Below are 18,675 nucleotides of genomic sequence, written 5' to 3'. Positions count from 1 at the left end.
TCAGGCAACGAACTAGGGTTCCGATGAAGAGACACGAGTAGCCGTTGCAATTAGGTGCTACTCGAAACACCCATTGTTTTCATCCCCCTACAGGGACCCTTCAGGCTCCACCTCCACCATCTCAAAAATCAAACATCCTTTCCAATTCCATGTCAAAGCACAATGCTGCTCCACATATCAACCACATATCCTCCAGCCCCACTCAAAATGACCCTCGCTCTACCATATTCAACCCTACTGACCATATAATCCCAGTGAACCAGCCCAAACCGGTCGTAACTATACCATCGAAGCCAGAAGCAGAACTCATGTTCATTGGGGAACCTTCTCGTCCAAATCCAACTCTTCAACTCCTGCAGATAGGCTTCGATCTCTTCAACGAAATCATTGGTGATCTCCATGATGACCCTATTCAGCCTATATGACTTGGTCCTACCTCGACTCGTCGTGATCCTATCCCGATCATAATGGATCCTAGTTCTTCTCGAAACTTTGAAACCCAATTCAGGGCTGCTCTACCAACATTCTTTGAGCAAGACCCTGAGCTCAGCATGCAGGCCGTGGGTTGGTCTATAGCCGACGATGATAATTATGTTGCTCCTTTAATCCAAGAATGGAACCACCTTGAGCTAGAGGGATTCCCGTTACACCCCGAGTATCTCCCGCTCCCTCAGCATGACCAGGCTTGGGATGAAGAATGGCAGGTCGGACACAACCAGGCGATGCTTGATCCTTTGGATGGTATTTCCTTGTATATGCTGTTCCAACAGCCTGAACCTTTGCTTCCCGAAGAGGAATACTGTTGGGATCCTGAACCCACTTGGCAATTTCCGTTGGATTTTGACACTAATCCTCTTCAAGGCTATGCTTTACCAGATTACATGACTCACTTTGTTGAGGACGATTTTGTTCAAGAAGAATCTCGTGTCTTAAGGGAATGCTTTCTCCCTTCTACCATCGACAGGCTCTGCAACTCGGTATCTGATGTCGAGCAGGACCCCACTTTCTACATCGTTAATGAAGGGCTTCCACGATTTACAGTTCTTTTTTCTTGACTAGGGAAGACTGCAGTATCATGGTCACGGACCTTATCCCGCCAGTCGATCTTTGGGATGTCGATGATATAGTCAATATCCAAGTGGGGGTAGAGGTTTGGATGGTCAATCGTTCTTTAGCTGATGGCAAACTTTGGGATGTTCCCTTCATCGCCAACTCAGAACCTATTGCAGAGGTCCCGGCGGTCAAGGATTTGGACTTTTGGGACACACTTTTGGTAAAGGATTTGGCTGAGGATTTGGGTTTAGACTTGGAAGTGCCTACGATGGCATCACTGACTGACAAAGGGAAGCGCAAACTGGGTGAAATCCCTGCTGACCTCTGGGATATTGATCAAGACCCTCAGGTCATGCCCTCTTTGGGAAACGTTCACAATGTTACGAGGAGTGGACGGATTTTTCAGTCTGCTAATCTACAGGCTGGAAGCTCGTCTAACCCTTCTAACCAAAGGAACGAGCCCTCTACCTTCCCAAGGTCTGCACCACTTGAGGTACCTGCTGGCACCTTGGATACGGACATGATTCAGAAACAACTTGAGCAGATTCCCGCTGCTATATCAATCTGGGCACTGATTTGTTCTTCCCGTGAACATCGACAGAAACTTTGCCACACTCTTTCCCGTCTTGAGATTCCAGCTGATATCACTCCCGAAGCGATGATATCTCTCATCCTCCCACCTACTTCCAAACACACCGTGTTCTTCACCAATAAGGATCTGCCGGTTGAAAGGGTCGATCACAATCGCCCCTTGCACATCATTGTCAAATGCCGAGGGCTCTGGGTTCCGATTGTTCTCATCGACAGTGGCTCAATAATCAATGTTTGCCCTTTAAGGGTGGCTTACCGTCTGGGATTGACTAAAAAAGACTTTGCACCTTCCAATTTGGCCGTTAAGGCATACGATAGCACTCGTCGTGTGGTCGAGGGTACGCTGATGCTCAAGCTCGATGCTGAGGGCTTTGAAATGGATGTTGAATTCCATGTTGTTGACATCCCTGCCACTTTCAACCTTCTGCTTGGTAGATCGTGGATCCATAGATGACATCATGGCTGTGCCATCTACTCTCCATCAAAAAGTTATGCTGGGACTTCCTACTAGCACGTTAACAATTTACGGGGACTCAGGCATTCGCCCGCTCAAGGAGGATGGTACTCCAGTTTTGGGAATTATGCACGGTGAAGAGGACGTGGATCTTGGAGGTTTCTCCTTTGACACATCTGGCTCTGTTTTGGCCATCAACGTGGATGGGGACTTCATCATAAGCTCTGTTGCTTTGGATATCATGAGAAGGATGTCCTATCTACCTGGGCTGGGCTTAAGAATTCACCAACAAGGGATCCCGTAATTCCCTACCTTTCCTACCTGTGAGGGCCGTTTTGGTTTGGGGTACATTGCCTGAGCCAATGATGCCAAAAAAAGGAAATGTGCGGGAAAGCCTCGAACCCTCTATGGTGATCCTGACAGCTACTTCGTCTATGAGAAGGGAAACACTGTTTACACAGGGTAGGCTGAGCCCTTTATCGACTCAAAGACTGGGGAGCTGCTACCGAGTTTTGAGATTTTCGCTAATGACACCTAGTCGGATAGTGATGAGGAGCCAGCAAGGATGGAATTCAAGAAGAAGCTCAACCAGCCGAAGGTCAAGACTGACTAGCTGGGATCTTTCAATCAGGGAAGCTTGGAGCAGCTATTTCATGAGTTCTCCCAAGTGGGTTTGGCCGAGAAAGCTGAAGAAGTCGAAGTGCTCATGCTTGGGCCCGATGCCCTCGAGGATCCCACCTCTCTTATTACAGAAGCCAAGGGTAGCCTTAAAAATTGCATTTTCAAACCGCGCTTAACTTGCATTGATGATGTGTCTGAGTTTGAGTCTGACACGAAGTCTTCTGAGTCTAGCTTTGAGTCGGAGTTTGTGCCTCTTGGCCCTCCACGTCAAAGCTTTTATTTTGAGTTTGACTCTGCTGTACTTAGTAGCCTTAAGGGGCCTTTTGGAATGAAAGAGCCTACTTCTGACTACTTTGATGATTTATACATAAACTGTGTCGACCCTGATGATGAAAGGATAGATTTCAATGGGGATATTCCCAAGGAAGTCTGTGCCTTCATCGAAAGGGAAGATCAAAGGCATGCTCAGGCGTTAAAAGAAGATTTAGTTTCTTTAAATTTGAAAGATGAAAACGATCCTCGAATGGTTCAAGTGGGCTCCACTTTGTCCCCAGAGAAATACCAGGATTTCAAAGAACTGCTCACGGAGTTCAGTGATATCTTCGCATGGTCTCATCAAGACATGCCCGGCATTGACCCACAGATAATGGAGCATCAAATTCCTCTGCTGCCAAATGCTAAACCCATAAAACAAAAACTATGGCGGATGAGGCCGGATTGGGTGCAGAAGATCAAGGATGAGGTCACTAAGCATATCGACGCTGGTTTTCTTATGGTTTCTCAATACCCTACCTGGGTCGCCAACATTGTGTCAGTACCTAAGAAGAATGGACAAATTCGAGTATGCGTCGATTTCAGGGATTTGAACAGGGCGAGCCCTAAAGATGATGTTCCCCTACCGCATATTGATGTGCTTGTTGACAATACGGCGGGACATGCCATGCTCTCGTTTATGGATGGTTTCTCGGGTTATAATCAGATTCTCATGGCACCAGAAGACTGTGAGAAGACAACATTCATCACTGAATGGGGGACTTACTGCTATTTGGTCATGCCGTTTGGTTTGAAAAATGCCGGTCCTACTTATCAGCGCACTGCTATGACCATTTTGCACGACATGATGCACAAAGAAGTTGAGGTCTATGTAGATGACATGATCGCCAAGTCAAAAACTTGTGAGGGGCATGTCCCTGTTCTTCGAACGACTCCGTAAGTATAAAATGCGTCTCAATCTGTAGAAGTGTACTTTTGGAGTCACAGCAGGTAAAATGCTTGGCTTTTTGATCACTACTCGTGGGATTGCAGTCGACCCGTCAAAGATTGAGGCTGTATTAAAGATGAAGCCACCAGAGTTTGAAAAGGGAGTGCGGAGCTTTTTAGGGAAGGTTCAGTTCATCAGCAGATTCATCGCCAAGTTAACTTTGACTTGCGAGCCGATGTTTCGTCTTCTAAAGAAGAACACTCCGTTTGTATGGACAGACAACTGTCAAGCGGCTTTCACATCCATTCAGAATTACTTGCAGAATCCTCCGGCCCTCATGCCGCCGATTCCCGGGAAGCCTTTGATACTTTATATTTCTGTGAATCCTTCGTCTATGGGGTGTTCACTAGCTCAAGAAGGAGATAAGGGTGACAAAAAGGCCATTTATTACTTAAGTAAGAAGATGGTCGGATGTGAAGAACGCTACACAGCTCTGGAAAAGACATGTTGGGCTCTTGTTTGGGCTTTTAAGAAGTTGAGACACTACATGCTGGCTTATCCAGTGAAATTGATTTCTCGAATGGATCCTCTCAAGTATTTCTTTGAGAAGCCATCACTTACTGGTAAGTTAGCACGTTGGTTGCTCTTATTGGTAGAGTTCGATCTTGAGTATGTTACGAGGAAATCCGTCAAGGGACGAGCAGTCGCGGAATTTTTGGCAGATCACCCTGTTGATGGACCAAAGGACTCAGCTTTTGTGTTCCCATATGAGGAAGTGCTAACAGTTGTCGAAGACGTGTGGACACTCTACTTTGATGGAGCAACCAACCAGAAGGGATATGGGATCAGAGTACTGCCAACGCCAAGCTGAGTATGAGCTCAATTTCAATGTCACAAACAACCAAGCTGAGTATGAGGCCTGTATTGTTGGTATGGAGGCCGCTTTTACCCTCGGTGTGGAAAAACTCGAGGTCATTGGTGATTCCAATCTTGTTGTGTCTCAAGCCAATGGGGACTAGAAAGTTCGTGAAGAGAAGTTGAAACTTTATCATCAGGACTTGGAAGATCTCATTCCTCATTTTAATAAGGTTACTTTTACTCATATTCCCCGCTTGAAGAATCAATTTGCTGATGCCTTAGCAACCTTGGCTTCCATTGTTGAACTTCCTTTAGGTGTCAAACTCCGCCCTATTCTCATCGAACAGCGGGACTGTCCTACCTATTAGTATGTCAATGCCATCGATGACGTAGATGATGGCCTACCCTGGTATCATGATATATGGAATTTTGTTGAAAGTGGGGAGTATCCAACTGAAGCTTCTAAGAAGGATCAACTCACGTTATGAAGGATAGCTGCTCAGTACATCCTTTGTGGAGGGAAGTTATACAAGAGATCCCATTGTGGGATGCACAAACTCTGTGTCGATGGCTCTAAAGCCACAAGGATTATGGAAGAAGTTCATGAAGGAGTCTGCGGTCCTCATATGAGTGGTGTCATGCTTGCTAGGAAAATCCTACGACAGGGTTATTTCTGGTCTACGATGGAATCCCAGTGTGTGGATTATGTACGGCATTGTCATAAGTGCCAAATCCATGCCAATCTAATGCATGTCCCCCCTTCTAACCTCTTTGGCATGACTTCTCCTTAGCCTTTCTCTGTGTGGAGCATTGATGTCATAGGCATGATCAAACTGTCTTCTTCGAATGGGCACAGGTTCATGTTGGTAGCGATAGATTACTTTACCAAGTGGGTAGAAGTCGAATCCTACAAAACCCTAACTGCGGTTCAGGTTGCCCATTTTATCAGGAAGAACATCATCTATCGATACGGTGTACCTCAAGCATTTATGTTAGATAACGGGACTCATTTCAAAGGCAGGGTTTTGGAATTGTTCGATGAGTTCAAAATCCAAGTCCATCATTCTACTGTTTATCGCCCTCAAACGAATGGAGCTGTTGAAGCGGCAAACAAGAACATTGTGACGATTATCAAAACGTCTGCTGAATTTGCCCGGGATTGGCATGAGCAACTACCTCTAGCACTTTGGGGGTATCGGACGTCAATTCGAACATCGACAGGAGAGACACCCTATTATTTAGTTTACGGGATGGAGGCGGTACTCCATATCGAGCTTGAGGTGCCATCATTGAGAATCATGGCAGAGTGCGGACTCACGGAATCTGAATGGCTCAGCGGGAGGTTTGTTGAACTCATGCTTTTCGATGAGAGGAGACTCCGTGCCTTATATCATGTTCAGGGGTATCAGTGAAGGATTGCACAAGCTTTCAACAAGAAGGTGAAGTCTAGGGACTTGGTTGAGGGAGACATGGTTGCAAAGGAGATTCAGGCGCCCGTATTCGATCCCCGTGGCAAGTTTCGTCCGAAGCGTTCAGGGCCTTACATTATCAAGACCATCCTTTTTGGGGGAGCAGCTCAACTTATAGACCTCAACGGCAATGAGTTCTCCACTTTGGTGAACCTAGATCAACTCAAGCATTACTACCCCTGAGAGAAGCTCGTTGGGCCAAAAACCACAAAGGGGGGCGGTTCCAAGCAAAAATTAGAGCAAGCCTGCTGAATCGAAAACCTGAGAAGGTGGTTCAGGCAAAAATAAATAGGCAATATTCAAAAGCTCGCTAGGCCAAAAACCCGAAGTGGCCGCACTAGGCAAAAGTTAGAGCGTAAAAAGAGAGGTAAAATACTCAAGCGAACCTAAACTTGAACTACGTTTTGACCTGATTCCTTGAAAGAGGATACGTAGGCAGTCGCTTCGTGAGATTCGGTCACATTCCATCAACTTGATCCGTGGTTTGCCATTTTGGAATTTTCTTCAACATTCAAAGTGGCGTGGTGTTCAACATTTGGATCAAGAGGAGAAAGTTTAAATCTTTCGATTTTATTCAAACTGCTACTTCTATTACACAACTAAGCAAAGTTTTTAAACACAGTTAAGCATAAAAACAGAATAAAATGATAGAGGCCTTGATAAGCTCACAGTTTATTCTAGATCATTAGAGTCTATCGGGAGTCAGTCATCACTCTGTCTTCTCGCGATTTTCCTTCGTAGCCACGCTTTGTATCGATGCATGAGCTCTGTGCTGAAATCTGGTTCTGCTCCGCCAAGTTGCCGCAGGCCCCAATTGTTCTCATATCCGGCCAAGTTCCATGTAGTGAATGCAGGAATGTTGAAAGTTTCGATTCCGGCTCGGTGCAGTCCTTGACTTATCCCTAGCTGACGGAGAATGCGACCGGGAATGTAGAATGTGAAAACGGTCAATTCGGCTATCACCATCCTCTCGAAACCTGCAGAATTAAGAGCCATGTCTGGAATGTTCAGGGCCTCATGCCTCCAGATGATCTCATTCGGTAGCATTTCCTTCATGAACGTGTACCACTGGTTCACAGACATCTCCGGATAGATCATCCTGCGCTGATGCATCCGACCGGGCAAATGAGGCCAGTTTGCCTCTGGTGCTGTGAGCAATCCCAATTTGTCGGATAGCTATATTTGTATGAGAGGGTAAAAGACAAGGAGCCATATAAAACTCGAGTGAGAAAACAAGTAAGGAGCCCCGATATGACCTAAGTCGAGAGACGACGTAAAAGGTAAATGTGCGAAAACTGGAAAAAGGCGAGCTGAGTGAGAGTTTACCTGCAGTAGGAGTGGACTACCGCCGAATACGTTTGTTTGGCCAGTAGAAACCAAATCCAAGCCCATGAGTGTCTCTGCTAGAACCAGCAGCACCATATTCCTTCGAGTAACCATTTGGGTGGCAACGCTCACTAGCGAGGGGTTGACTCACCCATTCTGAGATACTAGCAAGTAAGCGGCCAGCACACTGATCGTTAGGGCAAATCGGCGTCGAGCCTGCAGGGCGGTGTCCTCTGTGTTCCCTTCAGGCCCATACCACTCCATCAGGTGCATGATGTTGATTTGCCCCTCAGTTAATAGACTTTCGGCTGCTCCCCTCAAAATGTCGAGACATGACTGCAAAAGTTTTGACATGCTCTTCCTGTAAGGTGGTACGACAATCACGCTCGAACCAAACCCCTGGAGATATGCTTGGAATTCTTCCACGGTTGGGCACAGCTCGTTGTCCCTGAACCTAAAAACATGAACCTCTGGGTCCCAGAACTGTAGCGTTGCCATCAGAATTTCGGGGCGGACCCTGACGTTTCGAAGAAAACGAAAAGCAGCCAGCCCGTGAAATCGAAATGATAGCCAATCTCCAGCTACAAAGGCCGTTAGCCATGGGCTGATCAAGACTGGAAGGTTATTTGCCATGATAGAGGTGTTGAAAGTGCTGGCTCTGGGAGGATGTGCCTCACATTTGCAGGGGCATACTCTTTTATAGCCAAGGCTTGGTGAAATATCTTCCTTTTCCAAGGCAAATATCCAAGCAAGATGGCATTGCCCCCTTTCAATGCTAGGGCACACCTGTGAATTGCCCTAGATGTATCCTGGACGACCAAGGACAGTGACAAGGCTTTCAACGTCTCAGAATCAAGATGGGTCAAACAAAGATGGCTTAACAGCAAAGGATTGTCGCGCGACAGACTCACTTCATCACGCGATTGTTCCTCCATCGCGCGATGGTTCAGTCTACAATTTGGCAGATTACAGCAGCTACTGACCAAGTTTGGTCATTTTCCGTTCTAATGGGTATTTTGTACTTTTAATGACTCCGGCAAGTCATTATTGGTATATGTGACTGTGTCCAAGTGTCAGATTAAGAGTATCACGTTCAACAAAGATTTTGGACCCTCGGTGGCCCATTTCAAGGTCAAATTGGGGTTTCGAGAGGTCAAAATTTGTTTCAAAGGCTTTCGCCCCATTCTCTCATGCTGTACAGGTTATGTGAGCCTAATGTGACTGTACGGAGGTGTCGGTTTCAATCCGGGATGTAATCAGGTCGTATTTTGCATATTGTGTCCATTTTTGTGTCATTTTTAGCACTTTTTGGTCTAAACTTTGCTCCGGGATGTATTGTTCAGTTCCGTTGATTTGTCCAAGTCATATTGTACATGTTTGACCTCATAGAAGTGTCGGTTTTATCAAAGCTGGAGTATTTTGAATTTTGGTTTGTTGTTGCCCAAAATTTCATTTTATTTTCTATGTCCTCGTGTCCTAGGGTGTATCCCCGATTTTTCTCCTGAGCTAGTCTCATCTATACGTGTTTATGTGTCTGTAAGCAGTCTCAGCATGTCATCAATGCAAGTTTAGTATTAGCGGTGTTTTATCTGCTCTAATCTACTGCAAGAGTAAATAAACCGCGAAAATGCAAATTTTATAGCTAAACTATGATCTATCCAAGTCGAGATGAAGAAAACTACTGCATGTTTGGCACTTCGGCCGATCAAAATCATCATGTCTACTTGGGCACACCCGCCCACGAATCAAAAAGGCACGTAGGCCTCAAAACAGCTATCAAATGTCAGCTGGGGCCTATTCGCCCATCATCTACCTATCTACTTGGGCATGCAGGCCCCAAAGCAAAGATCAAAAGTGCAGGAAGTAAAGAAGGCTTCGTAGTAGCCCTCAATCCTCTCCGAGCCAATCTCCGTCGCTGTCGTCATCGTCTATCTCTCTCGGATCTTGCTTGTTTCTGGGATCGTCTGTGGTGTCGTCAGAGCCACTGTCATCGGATGACCCCTCTTCTCCCTCTTCTTCTTCTCCTTCCTCCTCTTCGTCCTCCTTCTTAGAGACCTCAGGCAGGATTAGTTGCTTCTTGCGGACTGGCTTGTCTTGCGAGGGCTTTTGGCGCATCTTGATTTGGTACCGCTCCTTTGCGCATGCCATAGCCTCTCGGGCTGCCTCCTCACTCGCGATGGTCGGCTGTGGGCCTTTCGTCTATCGCCTGGTAGTAACTGGAGGAGTCGGAGCCCTCTCTGCCAATTTTCTCGGTGGAGGGTCTCTGGCGCTTTTCCTCCTAGGAGCCGCCTGCCTTTGTGCCTGCATTGTAATTTTTTTTTTATGCATTAGTATACATATTGCATATCATATGTTCGAAAGCAGGTATGATCAATTTCAAATTAGTGGCTATCAAATCATAGTATGTGTCGAGCAGGAATGCATACATCAAGTATTGAAAACAAGATTATATCATTTTCTGAAGGGTATACCTGAGATCTCTGAGCCGCTGGTGGTGGAGTTGGTGCTAGATAGCGCAAGTCCAATGGCAAACCACTTGCTGCTCTTCTTACTGCATTCTCCAGTGCAAGCATGCGACGAACAGCTTCATTTGCCCACTCAGTTGGTACCTACAATAGCGAATTGGGAGTTATCGGGGCAATTCAGCGATAATTCAATTCTAGTGACATGCAATGAAAGGAAACAACAATGTCTTACTGGAACAGTAATCGGTGTAGGCTCAACTTTGGCAGGGCTAGATGTAGCTCGGTTGGATTGCATTGAGAGTCAACCACTGCTATCTTCCACAGCAGCTCTGGTGGCCCACCTCTCATTGGTCCACTCAAGCCTCGTCTCACACGGCCTTTGCCACCACTCTGTCTCTCACCTGTGGCTCTCCTCTCCTCAGCAGCTCCATGAGCCTGACTCCAGACCTCTCTGAACTCCCGGACTCTCAGCGGCCCTGCCAAACGCTCCCTCTGGTATGTCGCATAGTCCATTTCAGGTCGCAATTGGCGTGTCAGGTCGGTGTCAGGCTGTGTAAACATCTCCAACTCAGCCAGTGTGTACTCCTCTGTGTGTGAGGCCCATGGTGGAAGTGGCCCCGGCACCTGGAACTCAGTGAAGCCGAGCGACTAACATGTCACCCGATCTCCCAAGTACCACTGCCAACCAAAGGCTGACTCCAGCAACACTCTGCTAGCCGTCACAACCCTGCTCCTAGCCAAGTACTCGGGCTCTGGCCCTACCACCCTCTAAGGATCCCACTCAATCTGCACACAGGATAGGGAAACAATGCAAGAATTGATCAGCGACAGCATTAAAGTAATACAAAGAGATCTGTACTTTGTTCAGTCAAGTTTTGTGCTTATACCTGTGAGGTTTGAGCTCGTCTAGGTATATCCGGAAGCTATTCAGGTCACCTCTCCCTTTCTTCTCTCCCATGTTCTTCTTGCTCCAGATGTGAGCACGCGGGAGAATCCCCAAGTCCAGGCTTTTGGATGCTGGGCGGCACATGTTCAAAACCTCATAGGCCCAGAGCTGCATGGTTCACAAACAAATCAAGTCATCAGTGCATACAATAAGACGATCAAGCAGGTTATGTAATCAAATGGATACAAGTGTAATATGAAATTATGCTTTACTCTATGGAAATCATACCTCCCAGATTCTCCAATATCCAGCAGTGCTCATCTCCGTCCTCGACGAGTCGCCCAAGAAACCATAGGCCGCGCCCAATGCCGCTCCACCCCAGTCAAAGCGCGAAGCTGTTCTCAAATCTCTCAGTGCAGACAAGTATGACAAGTGAACTTTACTGCGCCGATTCGGGTACAAGGTCGCGCCAAAGAGATACAATAGGTATGCCCGGGCCATCTGCTCCGCTTCCTGTTCAGTTGTCACCTTTTTCTTGAGATATTTGGTGAACTGCCCATACCTTGCCATCCCTTCCTCAATCTTGGGTGCTTCTCCAAAGAACCACTCCAGGGCCACTGGGTCTTCGTGAATGCCCAAGTCAAACGGGATAGGCTCGCCCCCAACTCTCAAGCCAGTGATCGCTGTAAAGTCAGCAGGTGTCACTGTCATCTCCCCGGGTAGTAGGTGGAAGGAGTTGGTAGTGTCCCTCCACCTCTCTGCAAGTGCTACTAGGACGGCATGGTCATTTCTGGGCAGAGTATGCGTCTGGATGAACTCTCTGAAGCCTGCTTCATCCACTAACTGCCTCACCCTGGCGGGCAAGCCCTGGTATAGCGCCAAAGAGCTACACGCGCCTCCAAAACCACGGATATCCCTCTGCCTCGCTCTCTCCTGTGTCAGACACAAAATAAAAATAAGCAGCGAGAGGATATGTCAGCATGCAAGGCTTTCATTCTCAAGTTCTAGGTAATCAATGCAGCCTGGCAACAGATGATTGGTTCAAGTTATTATGTTAAATGCATGGCACTCGATGTCAAGATCATGGTATTACAATTTGGTCTTTTCTTTCGAAGATTACCGTTTATGTTTTAACATTCAAGCACAAATGGGCAAATTCAAATTTGAAACTACAAAGGAGGCTTTTCTAGGAATTTACCTTTGTCCAACTACTTGAAATGTGAGTCTCGGGATCTCTCAGGACGAGCTCGGGGTCATACTCCATCCGCCGTGGCTTATATGCCGCAAAGCCCGATGGCACAAACAAGTGTGGCGTGGGTGGCATGTACCCCTCTGCTGTAAAAGGTACACGAGTCAGACTCTCTGCCTCTGACACTGCCATCACTCAGGGCCCATACACCCTAGCTCCGACCCTCTCCTCGGCCTCCATGCCTCTCAGAGCCTCCTCCTTCTCAGTTCTCTCCCTCTCGGCCCTCGCCGCGGCCTCCGAAGCTGCTATCATCCTCTCTCCTTCCTCTTGGGCTTCCAAAATAGCAGCCCCTATCGCGGGGTTATCCTCCAAAAGTTGGGCTTGTTGTTCGTCACTCAGGAGTTCTGCAACATCCTGTTTTGTGATCGGCCTGTGACCCGATGATGTAGCCGCTGGCCGGAACAGTACATCCTCCTCCCGGTACACAAATGGAACCCTCGTGGTCTCTACCTCCTCGGCTGCCACACTTTTACCTTTCGCCGGGTCCCTCGGCGGAAGTCCACTCGGCCCACGCCATCACCACCAGCACCACTGTCGCCGGCACCTCCAGAACCATCTCCAATCACCATCGAGCTGCTCACGGCCATGTGGAGGAGGCAACATGCTGTGACAATGCAACATTGAATCATCCTAATTGTAACGCCCCGAATTTTGGGTACGTTAAAAAGACATTTTATTCATAAAATCAAATGGAGTTTGGCTCTTATTACATCATAACTCTCCTGAGAGTACTTTTATTACACAAGGGAAGGGAACTAAGGTTCCTAACTACAGCTCCGCCTGCTCCTCCATCTGAACCAGCTCTTCAGCTCCAAAGGCCTCCAAGGTGTACGCTCACCTTGATCATCTACAAAGTCTGACACATTATACCGGCGTCGCCACCAATATAACATGTCAGGGTCCCCAAAAAGGCAACACCGTGAGCTACAAAAGCTCAGCAGTACAATCCCGTAACTTACAAACAACAGGTTATATAATCATCGATTTCCACATGATACATGCATACACAGCTAACAATGACACATCCACATTCGTTAATCAACTATCGTTGGTGTCTAAGATTTTCTGTGTTTCTCCTACGCGACTCATCGTAGACTGTGTCAACCTTATCATTTACAAATCAACCTTTCAAAAATCGTTTTTAACACACCCAACCTCGGTTCCGCCGTCCCAAGTTCCCGAGTATCCTCACAATGGTTCCGCCATCCCGGGTTCCCATTGGCACACATTGCATTGGCTCCATACCGCGGATAACCAAGCCATACCTCACCATGGTTCCACCGCTCTGGGTTCCCATGGGAACGCACACAATTCAAAACCCTCGGTTCCGCCACTCCGGGTTCCCGAGTATCCCACAGTGGTTCCGCCGCTCCGGGTTCCCATTTGGGGTTTTCAAAATCTAAACCCTCGGTTCCGCCTCTCCGGGTTCCCGAGTATCCCCAAAATGATTCCGCCGCTCCGGGTTCTCATTGAGTTTTTCACAAATCTTTCTTTTACACACGCACACAACTTACATAATGCCACCCAAAACTGGTCATTATGTAGTTTCAAAATATTTCCATCCTCGGAATACATTCCCTTTCATTAACCACACCCTAGGTGTCATGTTTTTACTTTCTCGGTTCTCGTGTCTCGTTTACATGCAAAGACTCCGCGGTAGGACAAAAGTAAGCATGAAACATTCTAACAAGATCATCCAACTCAATACCACTTATAGCATAACGCCACATGTACGGACGCCCTTGGAGTGTATCACTTATGCTTTATTCAAAGCACAACGCCACATGTACGGACGCCTTTGGAGTGAAATCACTTATGCTTAATCACACCACAAGTAATACAAGCAATTCATTTATGCATTAATCATTTTAAAGATCAAAATACAAATACTTCTAAACAAACGAAAAGTTCTATCTTTCGAATCTACTTAAACTTAGGGAAGTGAGTAGAGGTATTCTACCATTCTTCTTAGCAATTCAGAACAATGTTATACTTGAGTAAGTAAGTAAATAGGAAGTAAGTAAGGATTTCCTTACCGTTCTTCTAGGCGGTAGTAACGGCTTACAGACGGTAATCGGCGGTCAGACGAAGTAACTTCCTACGGTATGCCTTCGGAAGCTTCGAAAGAGAATGGTCTCTCTCGAAACCTAATCTTGACTAACACTACTCTACTTTATGGATCGAAAGGTGGTCGAGTGGCGGTTTAGTGGCGGCTTAGGTTGAGTTTCTTGAAGAACTCAAGAACAACTCAAGAACATGAAGAACAAAGAAAGAACAAAGAAATTCTAGAGAGAAGGAAGAGCAAAGCTTGAAGGTGTGAGTTCAATGCTTGGAATGGGGTCCTATTTATAGGAAAAATCTTGGCTCCCTCTCCCTCTCTAAGGCCGGCCCCCCTCTCACTCTCCATACATCAAATTTTGACACATGTCATGCAATCTTTGAAAGATCAAAGCCTAACCCTAGGCTTGCATGGCTAAGATTTGTCCTTGGATGGGATTATGGAAGATTTGTTGGAAGAAAAGAGACAATGGTACAAGATTTGGTTTTAAATAAATCATAGAAGTACAAAGGAGAGTTAGTTTTGGCTAGGAAAAAGATTCACCCATGGGTTTGAAAAGATGAAGAAAGATCATGGAAGGTACAATCAAATTTCCTCTCTCTTTCCTCCTTTCTCTCTCTCCTCTCTCTCTCCTCTCTCTCGGCATCTCTCTCTCCCTCTCTCTCGGCATCTGTCTCTCTCTCTTTCTCTCCTAGTACACTATATATATATATATATATATAAACAAGAAAGAATAAGTAAAAAGTACCAAAGTACTAGATTTACCAAATCAAATACTCAATAAAGAATTACAATTAGGCACATGTTTGACTAAACAATTAGACTAGTATACTAATGTACTCTAGGAAGATCCACTCCCCAATAAATTAATCCAATTGGGTACAAAACCCCAATATAAAATAATAAAAGAGTACTTAGGAGAATCTTAGGCCTTAAAGGCTACTGAGGCTAATAAGTACTTTACATAATAAAATACTATGTACTTTATCACATGGGAAAAAAATAAAAGACTAATTTAATGAACCCATGTACTAGATGAAAGAATAACTCTATTACCCAATGGATAATAAATCCCCTAACTTTTATTGTCCAATGGACAATAGTAACTAGGAAACTTTTATATTAAAATAATCAAAGTCCTTTAAAACATGTGACAAAAGCCCTATATTTAAATATAGGTGTGGTACCAAGTACCCCAATTAAATAAAAGGCTAGGATTCTCCCCATTAGTTTATAATAGAGTACAAGTACTAGTTTAGTCAATAAAGTACTTTGAAAATCTAGGGTTTAGATATACCCCAATAGTTTAATGCATAAAATCACATGGAAAATTCATACTTGATTATTTAATTAAAATCTTGTACCTTGTTGGAAGATTTGGGCTATTACCCAATGGGTAATAGTTTCCCTAGCGGTTAAAGACCAATGGATAAAAGAAGTACAAGTACTTTTATACTTAAATAAGATTTTGAAAAGACTACATGTACTTTTAGTCAAATATTAAAATGAAAAGCTTATTGTCCAATGGATAAAAATTACCCTAACCATTATGGACCAATGGATAAAGAATAAAGGTCCAAAAGGTTCATCTAGTAACTAGGTGAGTTGGTTGCTCGGTTCCTCCAAGTAGGCAGTTTAGAAACTAACTAAATTGGTCAAGTAGGGTTTCTAGTCGAGACCAAAATTTAACTACGACGATAATTAACAAGAAATCATATAGCCACTCCAGAGAAAATAAGTAATTCAAATAAAATTCAAATATTTAACGAAATTTTTATTGATCAAAATTCAGGGGCGTTACACTAATAGGATAGAAAGGGTAGGATCTCAAGATTCCACATCTCATCTTAAGCACATTGTAGGGAGGTATTCCCAAAAAGGTAGAAATAAAGCCCGAACATGTGGTACGTGGGACCATGGTATAATACGACAAGGACAGTCGTGGTGCAAGACAATGGTCGGTGATGTGGACCAGTGACCTAAGAAATCATTGGTCTAGGAAGGTTGTACGGGGTCTTGGTCCAGTAAACATGAGAAGTTATTGGACCTAGGGACTAATAAAGGAATAGTGACATGTGAAGTCACTGGTCCTAGTAGCTTGTTCGGTAATGAGAAGGCCGGATAGGAGGGGAGCTCCTGATAAGACATTGGTCCAAGTAATTGATAAATGACCAATTACATGTGAAGTGACTGGTCCAGGTAGTTTGTTCGACGACGAGATAGCCGAACAAACAAAGAACTCCAATCAAGTGTTGCAGCAAAGGGAACGCTCTGGAAGGGTCCAGAAACAGTGGTATGCCATTAAAGAATGAGATCCCGAGAATGTAGGATTTGGAAAAGATACCCAACTGGAATGGGATGTTCGTCCAGTTATGGAAAAGAGTCCTAAAAGGACTAAGGTAATGAACTGATAAGAGAACGAGAATCCAAGATATCCTAGGTTTCCTATACGAGATAGGAATCCTAGGGCAATAGGGACGCTTGGGCAGCAAGCATCTAGGAATCTATAAATACGAGGTAAATCTAGAGGTAAACGTACCTAATATGAAGCATTCATATTATTTTTCTATTGATAATTAGGGTTCATCTGCTAGTACGTGATACTAACTTAGGCATCGGAGGGCCTTTGCCACGAGAGGCAAAGGTGTGCTCACCCCTTGTCTGTTTTACAGATTAGTGTTTTCGACGACGAATTAGGGTTCCGGTGCAGAGGCAAGAGTAACCGTTGCCAATTGGTGTAATTCTAGGCATCAATTGTTTTCATCCCCATACACACATCAAAGCATCTCTCCACAACATTTTGTAGGGAGGTATTCCCGAACAGATAAAACAATAGCCAAACATGTGGTACATCACGGGATAAATACGATAAAAACAAAACATCATGAGCGGTGATCGGTGATATAAACAAATGGCATGAGAAGTCATTGGTCCAAGCTATTTGTTCGGCAGAAAGGGACATGAGGTGACCGGTCCAGGCAGTCTGTTCGGCGACGAGATAGCCGAACAAGGAAAGAACTCCAGTCAAGAGTTGGAGCAGAGGAAGTAGTCTGGAAGATTACAAAACCATAATATCTCGTAAGGGATGAGATCCCGAGAGTATAGGATCTGGAAAAGATATCCAACAAGAATGGGATGTTCGGCCAGTTATGGAAAAGGGTCCAAAAAGGACTCTTAAGTAATAAACTAATAAGGGAACGAGAATCCAAGATATCCAGGATTTCCTATACGAGATAGGAATCCTAGGGCAACAAGGATGCTTGGGCAGCAAGCATCTATGAATCTATAAATAAAGAGGTAAACCTAGAGGTAAAAGGTACGCAATACATTGCAATCTCACAACATTCCAACTGATAAATAGGATTTTTTGCTAGTACTTATACTAACTTAGGCATTGGAGGGCCTTTGCCACAAGGGGCAAAGGTGCGCTCATCCCTTGTCTATTTTGCAGATTAGGGTCCTGATGATGAATTAGGGTCCCGACGACGAATTAGGGTTCAGGTGAAGAGGTACAAGTAGCCGTTGCAGGTTCGTGCTATTCTGAGCATGAATCATCTTCATCCCCCTACACATTTTGTGCCACAAAGTGCTTCCCTTCAAATGTTAATGTGGTATCGTTGACACCTGAACGATGCTAATAATCCCCGTCCATTAGTGTAACCGGCCACGATGAGATAGTAACGACCTACAAATGACATACAAAGTGTAGGTGAGTATGTTTACACAAATGTAGAGGTATGTTGACTAATGGAAAGGTTTCAAAGTCACATACCCTGTGTAATTCTCAACCCGTTAGGCAAGGCATTATGAAGCACTCTCGAGTTTGTGGTGGAGCCTTCCCAGCCAAACAACGCATATATAAATTGTTGGTTTCGACTACAAACTTTTGTTGTTCTCTATGGCACTTTCGGACTAATAAGTAGGGGCGGACCCACGTTAGGGCTCTGTTTGCATGAGAATTTATTGGCCCACTCAGAGAATGATAAATGGCCATTAATGTTGGACAAGACGGAGTACGCATAAACTGAAATATATGGAATCACACAATTTAAAGAACGATGATGTTATGATTACCTTAGTGTCGTTTTATAGGTAATGACAATCGTTGCCAGATGTCACTCAAATGGTAGCTCAGAAAATGAGCAATTCAAAGCTCAAAGGCGCGAATTGTATTATTCAAACAAGAGGTAGTTACACCAAGTTGACACAATCAAAGGAGTTGAGATCTAAGCATGTAACTGCCCATTTCCAAATATCAGGAGATACTCCCGTACAAACACAAATGGACCTGAACAAGTGGGACAAGGGACCAGTGTTGGTAAATAGAAAAGGTCATACCGCCGATGAGGACGGTGATCGGCATAAAGGACAGATGACATAGAAGGTCACTAAAGGGAACAGTCTATTCGGCAATGAGATGGCCGAACAAAGGAAGATCCCATG

At 45.1% G+C, this 18,675-nt stretch overlaps 1 protein-coding gene across 1 annotated transcript; it reads right to left on the bottom strand.

Annotated features, from left to right (window-relative positions):
- Nucleotides 1–10,796: 10,796 nt before the first annotated feature.
- LOC131327715 (protein MAINTENANCE OF MERISTEMS-like) lies at nucleotides 10,797–12,305 on the bottom strand. Its single transcript, XM_058360854.1, has 4 exons — nucleotides 12,123–12,305; nucleotides 11,213–11,857; nucleotides 10,926–11,092; nucleotides 10,797–10,824 (listed from the first exon to the last, which is right to left on the bottom strand). The coding sequence occupies exons 1-4, from the start codon at nucleotides 12,303–12,305 to the stop codon at nucleotides 10,797–10,799; spliced, it is 1,023 nt and encodes a 340-aa protein (XP_058216837.1).
- Between the last annotated feature and the right edge of the window lie 6,370 nt (nucleotides 12,306–18,675).

This window comes from Rhododendron vialii, chromosome 5a (genome assembly GCF_030253575.1).
Source record: "Rhododendron vialii isolate Sample 1 chromosome 5a, ASM3025357v1".
Lineage (NCBI taxonomy): Eukaryota > Viridiplantae > Streptophyta > Magnoliopsida > Ericales > Ericaceae > Rhododendron > Rhododendron vialii.
Note: the sequence above shows the minus strand (reverse complement) of the source record. Positions and strands in the feature narration are given on the sequence as shown.

Bases quoted from the DNA above. Each gene is read 5' to 3' on its own strand.
- LOC131327715 (XM_058360854.1), bottom strand. From the start codon at position 12,305: ATGGCAGTGTCAGAGGCAGAGAGTCTGACTCGTGTACCTTTTACAGCA. The intron at 11,858-12,122 runs GTAAATTCCTAG...TGTCTGACACAG, and splicing joins TTTCAAGTAGTTGGACAAAG to GAGAGAGCGAGGCAGAGGGA. The intron at 11,093-11,212 runs GTATGATTTCCA...TGAACCATGCAG, and splicing joins GATATTGGAGAATCTGGGAG to CTCTGGGCCTATGAGGTTTT.